Source organism: Entelurus aequoreus, linkage group LG11 (genome assembly GCF_033978785.1).
Source record: "Entelurus aequoreus isolate RoL-2023_Sb linkage group LG11, RoL_Eaeq_v1.1, whole genome shotgun sequence".
Lineage (NCBI taxonomy): Eukaryota > Metazoa > Chordata > Actinopteri > Syngnathiformes > Syngnathidae > Entelurus > Entelurus aequoreus.
Window position 1 is genome coordinate 66,085,984 of NC_084741.1, and position 12,967 is coordinate 66,098,950.

Here is a 12,967-nt window from a genome sequence, read left to right on the forward strand (position 1 = left end):
GTTGTTTCCCTTAATGTTAATAAACTTACAATTGTCAAGACCGGAACAGGACTGTGGACACAGATGCAGGAGTTTGACAACAAATATTTATTCCAAAACAAGGGAAAGGGTCAAAAAGGGCAGAAACCTAACAGGCTACCTAATCTCTAAACTAACAAAATCTCAATGAACTCAAAACGCTCCAGCTGCGGAGGGAAAAAGGTTGCAAAGAGAACAATATGCAAAAAAGCAACAAAAGGCGCTCCAAGGGAGGCAATTCTAAACAACTAATCTTACCTGACAAAAAGGGTACAAAGAACATGGCAATGGCTGTGGACATGGACGCTGGAGGTTCGCACAAAAGATACAAACTTGACTATGAAAGAAAAGACATGCACGTGGGCACAAAAACTTTGAACAATAAACAAAAACTTACTTGGCATAGAACATGGCATGAAGACGCGTGATCATAAAGAGGGCAGAGCATAAATGTGCGGAGAAGGTGGTGTCGCCAGGACGAACAACAGAAACACAATGGACTTAAATAACACAGACATGATTAACAACAGGTGCGTGACTCAAAACGTGAAACAGGTGCGTGACATGACAGGTGAAAACTAATTGGGTGACCATGGAAACCAAACAAAACAAGGAAGTGAAACCAGGAACTAAAAAAAGAGTCCAAAAACCAAGCAGAACAAAAACGTGATTAACACAGACATGACAACAATGTTCTGCAGAGATATAGTTATAACAATTTTATAGACAAATTATACTATTTATAGTCACGGTAGAGAGTGGGGGGAGGGCGCAAAATATTTTCTTCTTCCTCGAGGGTGTGTAACAGAAAATAATTGAGAAGCACTAAATTACAGTGAGTGTGTTTATCATAAACATTCCTGCCACTTAATTTTACGCACAACAATTGAAAAACGTTTTTTTTTTGTACATATACCACAATGACATCGTACCGTGGCCTTAATACCGTGATAATGTCGTACTTTGAGATTTAATACCGTTACATCTTACTTTCTAGTGTAGTAAATCAGGCTGAGTGTGTTATTTGCATTTTCTCCTCCCAGTATTGTGGGCATTCTGATGATCAACATATGATTTGCATATTAATGAAGACAGAGACGCAAAATGGATTACACGCCTTATTTTGCTCACTTAAGAGACGCAATCTACTTTGCACACGTTCAGTAGATCGGCTTTGCGTGTGCTATAAATTTGCACATGTTTTAGTACACGCAAACCTTTAGTAAATCAGGCCTTTTGTGTTTTAACTTTTGCCTTGACTTCCTGTGTTGTCAGGTGACTCCCGAGAAGCTTTTTTCCAACGTCCCTGTCATCCTCCGCGCACACCAGCTGTTCTGGAAGGAAGTCATTTATCCCATGTTATGTGATGTCCGCTCCAAGGGCATACCCTTGGACCCCCTGAAGTTGGAGCTTGGCTGCCTGCAGGTGAGTTAGTTTGAAGTCACAACATATATATTACCAATAACAAGAGAAAACATTCAGTCAAAGTTTCTATATCTGCAGTGGCATAAACGCTTCTCTGAGTACCACCAATACTGTGCAGAGGAAGCGAGGAATGTTGAGTTTGTGCGCGAGCAGATGGAGAGCAATCCACATTTCTCAACTTACGTCAAGGTGAGCCTCCTGTCGCCGACCTTATGTGCCAAACACTACCGACAGTGTTAAATATTATATACTGTAGCACCTCAACTTACGAGCCTAATGGGTTCTGTAACGAAGCTCTTAACTCAAAAAACTTGCATCTCAAATCAATGTCTCCCATTGAAATTTACTTAAATCAATCAAATTGGTGCTTGGCCCGCCAACAACATCACAATTTTAACATGTAACATCCTTTTCAAAAGAAAAAAAACAATGTACTACAAACAACTACAGTAGTTTATCAAGTAATGTACAAACCCCGTTTCCATATGAGTTGGGAAATTGTGTTAGATGTAAATATAAACGGAATACAATGATTTGCAAATCCTTTTCAACCCATATTCAATTGAATGCACTACAAAGACAACATATTTGATGTTCAAACTCATAAACTTTATTTATTTTTTTGCAAATAATAATTAACTTAGAATTTGATGGCTCCAACACGTGCCAAAGTAGTTGGGAAAGGGCATGTTCACCACTGTGTTACATCACCTTTTCTTTTAACAGCACTCAATAAACGATTGGGAACTGAGGAAACTAATTGTTGAAGCTTTGAAAGTGGAATTCTTTCCCATTCTTGTTTTATGTAGAGCTTCAGTCGTTCAACAGTCCGGGGTCTTCGCTGTCGTATTTTACGCTTCATAATGCGCCACACATTTTCGATGGGAGACAGGTCTGGACTGCAGGCGGGCCAGGAAAGTACCCGCACTCTTTTTTTACGAAGCCACGCTGTTGTAACACGTGCTGAATGTGGCTTGGCATTGTCTTGCTGAAATAAGCATGAAAAAGACGGCGCTTAGATGGCAGCATATGTTGTTCCAAAACCTGTATGTACCGGTACCTTTCAGCATTAATGGTGCCTTCACAGATGTGTAAGTTACCCATGCCTTGGGGACTAATGCACCCCCATACCATCGCAGATGCTGGCATTTGAACTTTGCGTCGATAACAGTCCGGATGGTTCGCTTCCCCTTTGACACGATGTCGAATATTTCCAAAAATAATTTGAAATGTGGACTCGTCAGACCACAGAACACTTTTCCACTTTGCATCAGTCCATATTAGATGATCTCGGGCCTAGAGAAGCCGGCGGCGTTTCTGGATGTTGTTGATGAATGGCTTTCGCTTTGCATAGTAGAGCTTTAACTTGCACTTACAGATGTAGCGACAAACTGTATTTAGTGACAGTGGTTTTCTGAAGTGTTCCTGAGCCCATGTGGTGATATCCTTTAGAGATTGATGTCGGTTTTTGATACAGTGCCGTCTGAGGGATTGAAGGTCACGGTCATTCAATGTTGGTTTCCGGCCATGCCACTTACGTGGAGTGATTTCTCCAAATTTTCTGAACCTTTTGATGATATTATGGACCGTAGATGTTGAAATCCCTAAATTTCTTGCAATTGCACTTTGAGAAACGTTGTTCTTAAACTGTTTGACTATTTGCTCACGCATTTGTGGACAAAGGGGTGTACCTCGCCCCATCCTTTCTTGTGAAAGACTGAGCATTTTTTGGGAAGCTGTTTTTATACCCAATAATGGCACCCACCTGTTCCCAATTAGCCTGCACACCTGTGGGATGTTCCAAATAAGTGTTTGATGAGCATTCCTCAACTTTATCAGTATTTATTGCCACCTTTCCCAACTTCTTTGTCACGTGTTGGCATCTAATTCTAAAGTTAATGATTATTTGCAAAAAAAAAAAATGTTTATAAGTTTGAACATCAAATATGTTGTCTTTGTAGCATATTCAACTGAATATGGGTTGAAAATGATTTGCAAATCATTGTATTCCGTTTATATTTATATCTAACACAATTTCCCAACTCATATGGAAACGGGGTTTGTAATAATAATGTACAGCATTTATCAGTATCTACCAGCTGTTCTGCTGTCAAACACACCATCAGCAGCTTCTCCATTTTTTCATGGATAGATGTCTGCCATTTCCTATATTATTTTAACATTTAACTTATTCTGCTTCCGTATGGTGCAGCCTAGAAATGCTAATATTTAATGCAATGCTGCAGAGAACAAATTTCACCACACCTAGTGTGTGTGTGACAATCATTGGTACTTTAACTTTAACTTTAACTTAACTGTCCTTCACACTCACTGTCTTCGCATAGTTGGAGAACAGAGATCTCGCTGTAAGCTAATTCTAGTAAGTAAAACCAGATGTTTTAGTCTGATTTACAGGGTTCACTGTGACATTTGCTATGCCAACAAATGGCGGGAATGCTTGTAAGTAACATTTTTGCTTGCAACTAAAACATAATAATTAGCCAATAGACAGCTCCTATGGTTATAGTTATGGTTATGATGTTAGTTTATTTCGGATATGCATACAATTACAATAAATACATGACATATTTCCATTTTCTCATTACATCATGTCCAAAAAGTAGTAGCAAGAACCAGATATATTCCTATTCCTTTTCCATTTCATAGCAATTTGTAACACATTTGTGTGGACTCAATCTGTAACAACAGTGAATAAATAAATAAGTAAATAAATATATAGATGAAAGAGTAAGTAAATAAATATTAAATACATTAATAAATGAGGTTTTCATAAGTACATAGTTAAGTTATGATTCACATAATGAGACGACTAAAATTATAACATTTTTCAATAAGGTTCAAAATATTTATTAGGGTTCTTCTTCTTTGTACTTTGTAAAAAAAATTTTTAAAGTGGATCATATTAGTACATTGTTTGACTTATTTGCTTGAAGGAGAACTGCGCTTTTTGGGGGGGAAATTTGCCTATCGTATTTTTTTAATGCATGCTAAATATTAAATAAAGTCCATCAAAAGTCCGCTTACGATGGAGCCAGTGGCAGACGCTCTATTCTGCCTATAAAGCTCTTAAAAACATCCAAACACCTCCTTCGAGGTTTTACATACATGATGTAATGTAGTAACGGGTACATTTATAATAACATTTAATATTTACGTATTTTGATCATTTGAAGCATACGCGGCGCACTAATTTCAAAAACACACCACGTTTGCTTTTTGTTCTTCGTCACTGATTATTTATTACTCACTGCAGACTTCATGAGATCCAACAAACATAATAAAACATCACTTACTGTACAAGGTCTGCTGTAATGAAGATGCCAATTGCTAGGATGTTCATATACACCCATTTAAATGAAAAATGTCTCATAATCCTCACGAAGAAGCAGGGGAAGGGTTGACCAAGCGTCTTTTCGTGTCGTTCTCGCCATTCCTGGGTCTAAATTGGATGCCAAAGGGGACCAACTTGTTAGAATACGTCCTCAGACGTCTCATGTCCAGGTGAGAGGCATGATTTATGATCCACAATAAACTTCCAAGGAGCAGGGAAGCGAGATAAAAGCAGACCACTCGAAGATGTAAACATAGGTACACACGGTAGTGATCACGTCGCCGCTATAAATAGTTTGTCTGTTAGCACTTATAATAACAATATCACTAATACTTGGTTAATATTCAAATCCATCCATCCTTCCATTTTCTACCGCTTGTCCTTCTCGGGGGTGCTGGAGCCTATCCCAGCTGCACTCGGGCGGAAGGTGGGGTACACCCTGGATTCGTAAATTCCCGCATTACCTGGAACTACCAGGAATTTTTTCCTATTGAAAATGAATAGGCAATATACAAACTTCTACATACACTACAATTCTCAACTGATTTGAACGGAGTCAAAGACAGAATGCTCCTTGCTCTTGTTACTCAACTGCTAGGATGCTAACATTAGCATGCTAACTTTTTAAGCTAATTCTGCACTCTTTGAGCTAATTTTGCAGTCATACACCTTACAGTCATTCAACTTGGTATGTGACTAGTGTTTACTGCTGGCATGCTAGTATGCTAACACTAGCATACCAACTTTTTTTTGTCATTTTTTCAGAAGTACACCTTACAGTCAGTAAACTTGGTATCTGACACATGCTAACTGTCAGCATTCTTAAGTTAGTGTTTAGTGGTATATGTGTTTTTAAACATTTATTTTCACGTCAAAATATCACTTCCGTGTTTGTTTGTTTTTTAATGAAATATATAAAGGCTCCAGCACCCCCTGCAACCCCAAGAGGGAGAAGCGATAGAAAATGGATGGATAAAAAAAATTAATATAAACTAAATTTGTTGAAGGCTGTTTTCAGACGGCTTGTTGTTAGCAGTGAGCTATTGTATCCTCCTACGGTGTGTAGTGAAGCATGTTGAGCTATTCCTCGTCCTGCAAAGATGATACTTGTAAGAAAAGTTCTTTATTTGTCGCCATGGAGGCGAGGATTAGTGATTTAGAAGTAGCTAAAACATTGCCGACTGCAGATGGACGTTAGCTAGCAAGCCATGTTTTAAGGCACCTCTTGCTGAACGGTGTTACAGTGTTAAAGCTTCACATTTATTGTTAGTTTTTAAGCCAAAATGCGTCCATTCTTCCTTTCTGTCGACACATCGTGTCTGCTTGTAAGAACTCCATGCATGTGCATTTACATGCTCGTAAAAAAAACGCAATGTCACGACATGATGACGGCGTGCCGCCATGCCTGTGAAAAAAAAAGGCAACCAGTATTTTTCAGCAGCAGTATAGTACCGTTTTTAATTAATTAGTACCGCAATACTTTATTAGTACCGGTATACCGTACAACCCTAGTACAGACTTAAATCCTGTTTTTATTTTGTTATAAGTTCTCCTGCAGACATAATATAGCAGCAAAGACAATTTAAATGTTTGTTTTTTCCCCCAGTGGGTAGAGACTCATCCTCACTGTCGGCGTATGTGCATCGGAGCCCTGCAGGCCAAACCCCACTGTAGAATCACCAAGTATCCCCTCCTTCTAAAGGCTGTGCTCAAAAGCACCACAGACCCTCTTGTGGAGCGCCGCCTTCACGGCATGGTGAGAAACTATAAAAGCCAAGTATTGTTCTTTCTAAGATGGCACATTACTAAAAAAGTATTTCTCTTCCTCTCAGTTATCCAGCATGAACCGTTTTCTAGAGAGCATCAATGACTACGTGAGGCTGGAGGATGATAAGAGGGAGCTCTCCTTCTTTTCAGAGAGGCTAGAGGGATACGAGATTGAGGGAATAAACGAGGAAATTGACAAGGTGAAATACAAAGAGCTTGCATAAATAACATGGAATAATTTTGATTAAATAAATACATTGTTTACAGAATACAGTGAAACTTCTTTCCACAGAGGGTGCGTGCCAAATTGAGATAAATGGTAAATGGGTTATACTTGTATAGCGCTTTTCTACCTTCAAGGTACTCAAAACGCTTTGACACTAGGGCTGGGCGATATGGCCTTTTATTAATATCTCGATATTTTTAGGCCATGTCACGATACACGTTATACAGTATATCTCGATATTTTGCCTTAGCCTTGAATGAACACTTGATGCATATAATCACAGCAGTATGATGATTCTATGTTTCTACATTAAAACATTCTTGTTCATACTGCATTAATATATGCTCATTTTAAACTTTCATGCAGTGAGGGAAACCACAACTATGTCAATTTACCAAAACTGTATTTATCAAACAGTTATTAAGCAGTGGCACAAAAATTCATGTAATTTGTGCAAGATTGTCTGACACAATTGAAAACAAGCTATGAGTACACTTTTGTGCATGATGTCACTAAGATGACATATCAAAACAACACTAAATTAAAGTGCACTTTTTGTACAGAACACCACTACAATATTTTAAAACAAATAAAGTGCACTTTTGTGCATGATGTCACACAAGATATTTCAATAACTGTCAAATAAAAATGAGCTGCATAATAGGAAATCAAATAGTGTATGTCCTTCGCTGTGTGGTAGGTTCCTGCGGACGTTATGTCCTTCTGTTGTTGACTATTTTTTTCATACGGTGTTGATGTGGAAATGGTTGCTTGGGCATTTTGTGGGTGTGGCACCGAACGGAGATGTTGACATGCGGAGTTTCAAGCACTCCTCATTCTCTAGCGGCTGACTTTTAAATGATGCTACATTAGCAGTGCTGCTACTTTTTGTAGCAACGCTTTTGCCGCATACTTCTTCACCATCTACCCACTTGAAGCCAAACCACCGCCAGACGATGGACTCCCTGCGGTTTTTCTTGGGAAATAATTATTCCTTCATTTGTTACCAGATTCGCACCTTCTTTCTCTCGTATTGCCACTAGCACCATGAATTGATTAACGTGGACCCTGACTTAAACAAGTTGAAAAACTTATTCGGGTGTTACCATTTAGTGGTCAACTGTACGGAATATGTACTGTACTGTGCAATCTACTGATAAAAGTTTCAATCAATCAATCAAATCACAGCTAACGTTACCCATGCCGCTACCTGTCTGCTCGGCGAGGGTGTATTACGTTGCACACATGACAGTATGTGACGTATGTAAGAAGGTGCGCTTGTTTTATGTCTCGTGAGAAGGAGAGACAAGAAAGAGCGACAAGAGCCTGTAGTGTAATGCCCGTAGCTAAAAGCAACTGCGTGAGAACGTATACTCGAATATCACGATATAGTCATTTTCTATATCGTACAGAGACAAACCCGCGATATATCGAGTATATTCGATATATTGCCCAGCCCTATTGTGCATCTACAATGGAAGCCACGTTTCTACTGCGCTGAAGGTTCGCTCATGGGAGGGGAGATGCTGCCACTGACTGCAAGCGTGCTCTGGAATGTTCCAGACGCAAGAACAGACATATTGCAATACTTTTTTTTTTATTATAGGAGATATGTTATTAATAATGATAATAATCTTTTATATGAAAAAAATGAACATCATTAAAAAAAAATAACGCCAGCAGACACCAAAACACAATCAATTGAATTTGTTTCAATTAGCACTTTTTGGGGAATTTTGCCTATCGTTCACAATCATTATCCAATCCAATCCAATCCACTTTATTTATATAGCACATTTACACAACAAGAATGTTTCCAAAGTGCTGCACAGCCATGTTAAAAACAAAATTAAAAACAATATTAAAAACGATATTAAAAACAATATTAAAAACAATATTATGCTACACCAATGACTGAATAAAAACAAATAATAAATGAATAGAAAACCAATACAGAAACAATATAAAAATAAATATGATTTTAAAGGGTAAAACCAATTAAAACATAAAATTATGAAAGACATGACGAGGGATGGATTTTTTTTAATACATCCTGAATATTAAATACAAGTTTAAAAAAGTCCACTTACAGTGGAGCCAATGGGAGCGCCACTGTTCCGCCCTTAAAATCCAAATAAATAACCATTCAAAAAGCACCAACAATACTCAATTTACGTTCCGTGACTTGAATGTTAAACAAATATTAGTGATTTTGTTATTATGAGTGCTAACGCAACCATTTATGGCGGTGACGTAATCACTTCCGTTTGCTAGAACTTTGGTATTTTACAGGTTACGGAATGTAAATGGAGTATTTTGAATGCATTTTTAAAGTGACTTAGAGGCAGAATGGATTGCTCCCATTAGCTGCATTTCTAGCCACCTAGAACAAGATGATTTCTACAAATTAAAATGCAAATAAAAACAACCTTTGTCGTCATTTTCCTGAGGGAACTCTCCTGAAGGAATCAATAAAGTACTATCTATCTATCTATCTATCTTGGATCCCATGAAGATTGTAAATGATAAGCAAAATTCCACCCAAATTCCCCTTTAAGAGAAAATACCCATGACAGGGAGACACTTTAGATAAGGAAACACAGGCTGTGGTGTCTATATATTATCACATTTACATTTATTTTTTATCATGATATCAGTTTTGAAGAAATCATGGACCAGGGCAACAAAAACATGCAATTAAGTGATGAAAATAATATTTTTACATGCCTTTATCCACACTGTCTATGTGGGGAAATGGGCTCCAGTTCTGTAGATGAAGTCACGCCATATCAAGTCTGGTGATAAAAAGGGGGCGTTCCAAGTTTTTACAGATTACTCAAAACAAATTGATATTATGGAAAATGACTGCCAGATTAATTTTCAGGAGCAAATAATATGAGAACTTGTGAGTGAAATTTCCGTTTTCTGGATGCTATGGGTATATTTGTTTCTTTCACACTGGACAAAAGTGTTGGGACACTGATGGAGACACTTTTTTTTGCTCACCTACATCGCATCCTCTCCGCAGCACATCCGAGATACCTTCGATCTGACGTGCCCCATGGTGGGTGTTGGCTCAGGGGTGGTACGTAAGCTCCTCATTGAGCAGAACCTGAAGGTCCGGTTCAGAAAAGACAGCAAGGTGAGGCCTGGTGGATCCAGTTTGTTTCTTCACTCTACATCCAAACTAACCTCATCTTTACGGCGCAGACGGAGGTGGTGGCTCTACTCTTCTCAGATGTACTTCTCATGACCAAACTGCAGAAGAAAAGCGAGCTCCTGAAGGTGGTTCGGCCTCCTCTGGCCCTCAACAAAATCAACTGCATTGCACTCAAGGATAACTGTGAGTCAAATCAGGCAAAAGTGGTGGAAGACTTCTGTTTCCATTGAGATATGTCTCCTCTCACAGGTTCTTTTCTTCTGGTAGAGGTGGGGGAACTTTGTTGTCTTGTGAATGCCTATGTATTTACAACCAGCAACCCAGAAAGCTGCAACAAATGGGTGTCCACCATTAATGACGCAAAGGTAAAAAACTATCTTTTAAACTTGAGACATAATTTGACTACATTTTTTTAACACTTTATTGATGATTTGGAGTGCATGAGAAAGTGAAAAGGAAAATGTAGCTTTCTTTGACCACATGTCAGGTGATGATCAAATGTATTGAACTGGTCGGTATTACACATGAGTTTCACACCAGAAGGTTGCTTACTGCAGCAACTGACATGGCTATAATTAAAGAACCTGATGGTTATTTGCTTTTGTAGAGTATAAGAGACTGTTGTTAATTGAAAAAAAGGCTTTATTGGAGCCTTAGCAGGATTAAGAATAGATAATGTCTTTATTTTTCTTAAGCTGCTGCTCAGCTAACATCCACTGGTGTGGACGCTTTGTAAAGTGCTGTTCCACAGTCTAGACTTGAAACATTCTGGCATGAAGTCACAAGACTCTGTTGGCATTCGGAATGATCCAGACACATGAAAATACATATTGCAAGAAGTATTAAATTGCAATAGCTCCAATATGAAAAAACAAACACTAGTTTAGAAAAAATACAAGCTATAAAATTATGAAATGATATTGCTAAATTGTGAATAGATGATGTGTGTGATATTTTTATTTCTAACAGTCCAAATATGTTAACCAGTACACAGACAAAATATTCTCTCTTTTCATAGCTTGTCTTCCTTTCTCACAGCCTTTTGTGCGCAACAGTGTCAGTTTGCACAAACATTACAGACAGCCCCCGCAGAACGCTTACAGTCTTGATAAATCGCCTTGCGAGTACTAAATTATTTTATTTGCATCTCCTTTTTCCAGTATTATGGCCGTCCTGATAATCAGCATGTATTCTGCACATACACTAAATGGGTTGAGCTTTCCATGTTGCTCATTTAATCCTGCACATGAGTTTAGTAGATCAGCTTTGCTTGCGCTATTAAGTTAGAATTCATGCAAACAAATGCAGAATATGACATCATCTCAAAGGAAATAAAAGACAATTCATAAAGTCAACAACAACTCTAGCAATAGATTATGACAGATTATACAATATTAAGTCATACTTATCAATCAATCAAGCTTTATTGCAGACTCCAACGTCCAAGTAGACATACAATCACTTACAGTGCATAAAGCAAAAAATAACATACAGTATAAAAGGCATTATCACATAAAATTAAAACAGAGCTTGTGCATATTCCGTAAAAGGCATTTAATAAATAAATAAAAGCAGCAATAAAAACATATATACTTAAAAAATGCGTCTACACATTATCATTCATTGCACCAATAAGTTATCACTTATTAATTGTTTCCTGCACCTTTCTTTTTTTCAGGAAATTAACTTAATTCAAACATGCAAAAGTTATAATGTGAAGGAATTATTAGTAAAGAGGGGTAGGATTAATTATAAGATTTGCTTCTTCCTACTACTTTTCAGACATGTTGAAATGTGCAAATGTAACCACACGAGGTTCCTTAATATAACTTTTTAAACATGTCTGAAACAATGAACTCATAACCAACCTTTGAGTAGATCGGACCCTAACTGTAGACCATCTTATCCATATCACGTTGCCAGGTGAAGCTGACAAACTTGAGGGAGGCAGAGAGTAGAAGACAGTCGGGTGTGAAAAGACTTTCTGTGGCAAATGATGAAATGTCTTTGGACGTTGGCTCGAGAGAAAGACTAGATGAGGTCCAACCAGAGCAGCAACTGAGTCAGTTCCCCACTGGGCAACTAACCTTGGTACCAGGCGGGTATCCAGATGTGGATTACCCAATAGATGACCTCAACACCTCATACCAAACGGGACCATCCGATTTTGAAGGAGATTCCCAAACTGTCTACTATCCTACCCGGAGAATTCCCGATCTTACGCAGTTGGAAGTGTTGTCTCCTGAGACTAAAGGATTCTCCACAAAGCCAAAGTCCCCCATAGTATACAGGAAGGCAATGGTTGTTGAAAACCAAGACTACTCTTCTCAGACGATACAAACTTCAGGGCCATTGTGGTCAAAATCCAACAATGGCTCCGACCAGAACCTAAACACAAAGATTCTGACGATAAGTGACTTAAAGCCCACCCAGGACAGCTTTTGGACAACAAACGGCTCCATAGGCTCACTGAACTCTCAGTCATTCTCCGAACCTGAACTGCTGACTTTAAGTTCCGATAAAAAGCAGGGGCCGAAAACCCAGAGGAGCGTCTCCGATCTTACCACCGGCATTCTGGATGAGTCTGCTTCACCGTCATCTGTGAACACTCTTCTGGAAAGAGCCATGGGTAGAAAGAGAGACAGAGACATGTTAAAAGATATTTTGTTTAATGTAAGGCCCAGGCATCGTTTTACTACGTTGTCGGCCTCGGCTGACGTAGACAGAGACACAGAGTGGGAGAGCGGAGAAGAGAAGCAGTTGCTCAGGCCTCAAGCTCCCATGGTCAGTGAAAAATGGAAGGAGCAGCTGGTGGACGGAGAAGAAGATGACAAGCTGGACAGGTGAGAACTGCTGTAATGTGCATGCCAGATGAGTAGTTGGGGATATAAATATGAAATGAATGAATGGATTAACAACTGTGTAATATTACGAAACACAGTACAACAGGAAACCTGTGCCGTCTTGATGGCAAGCTTCTCTTGTCATGTTAATGTTTAATGTGGCAGTGAGTTTCATT

At 38.6% G+C, this 12,967-nt stretch overlaps 1 protein-coding gene across 3 annotated transcripts in view; it reads left to right on the forward strand.

Moving 5' to 3' along the window:
• Window positions 1-12,967, forward strand: part of plekhg6 (pleckstrin homology domain containing, family G (with RhoGef domain) member 6) — a 36,356-nt gene that overhangs the window by 14,941 nt on the left and 8,448 nt on the right. For all 3 annotated transcript variants that reach the window (XM_062063803.1, XM_062063802.1, XM_062063801.1), the window contains 8 exons: window positions 1,294-1,443; window positions 1,522-1,632; window positions 6,402-6,551; window positions 6,628-6,762; window positions 9,817-9,930; window positions 9,999-10,131; window positions 10,198-10,313; window positions 11,872-12,791. In XM_062063803.1, the coding sequence (XP_061919787.1) occupies window positions 1,294-1,443; window positions 1,522-1,632; window positions 6,402-6,551; window positions 6,628-6,762; window positions 9,817-9,930; window positions 9,999-10,131; window positions 10,198-10,313; window positions 11,872-12,791 (1,829 nt within the window). The remainder of the gene's footprint in view (window positions 1-1,293; window positions 1,444-1,521; window positions 1,633-6,401; window positions 6,552-6,627; window positions 6,763-9,816; window positions 9,931-9,998; window positions 10,132-10,197; window positions 10,314-11,871; window positions 12,792-12,967) is intronic.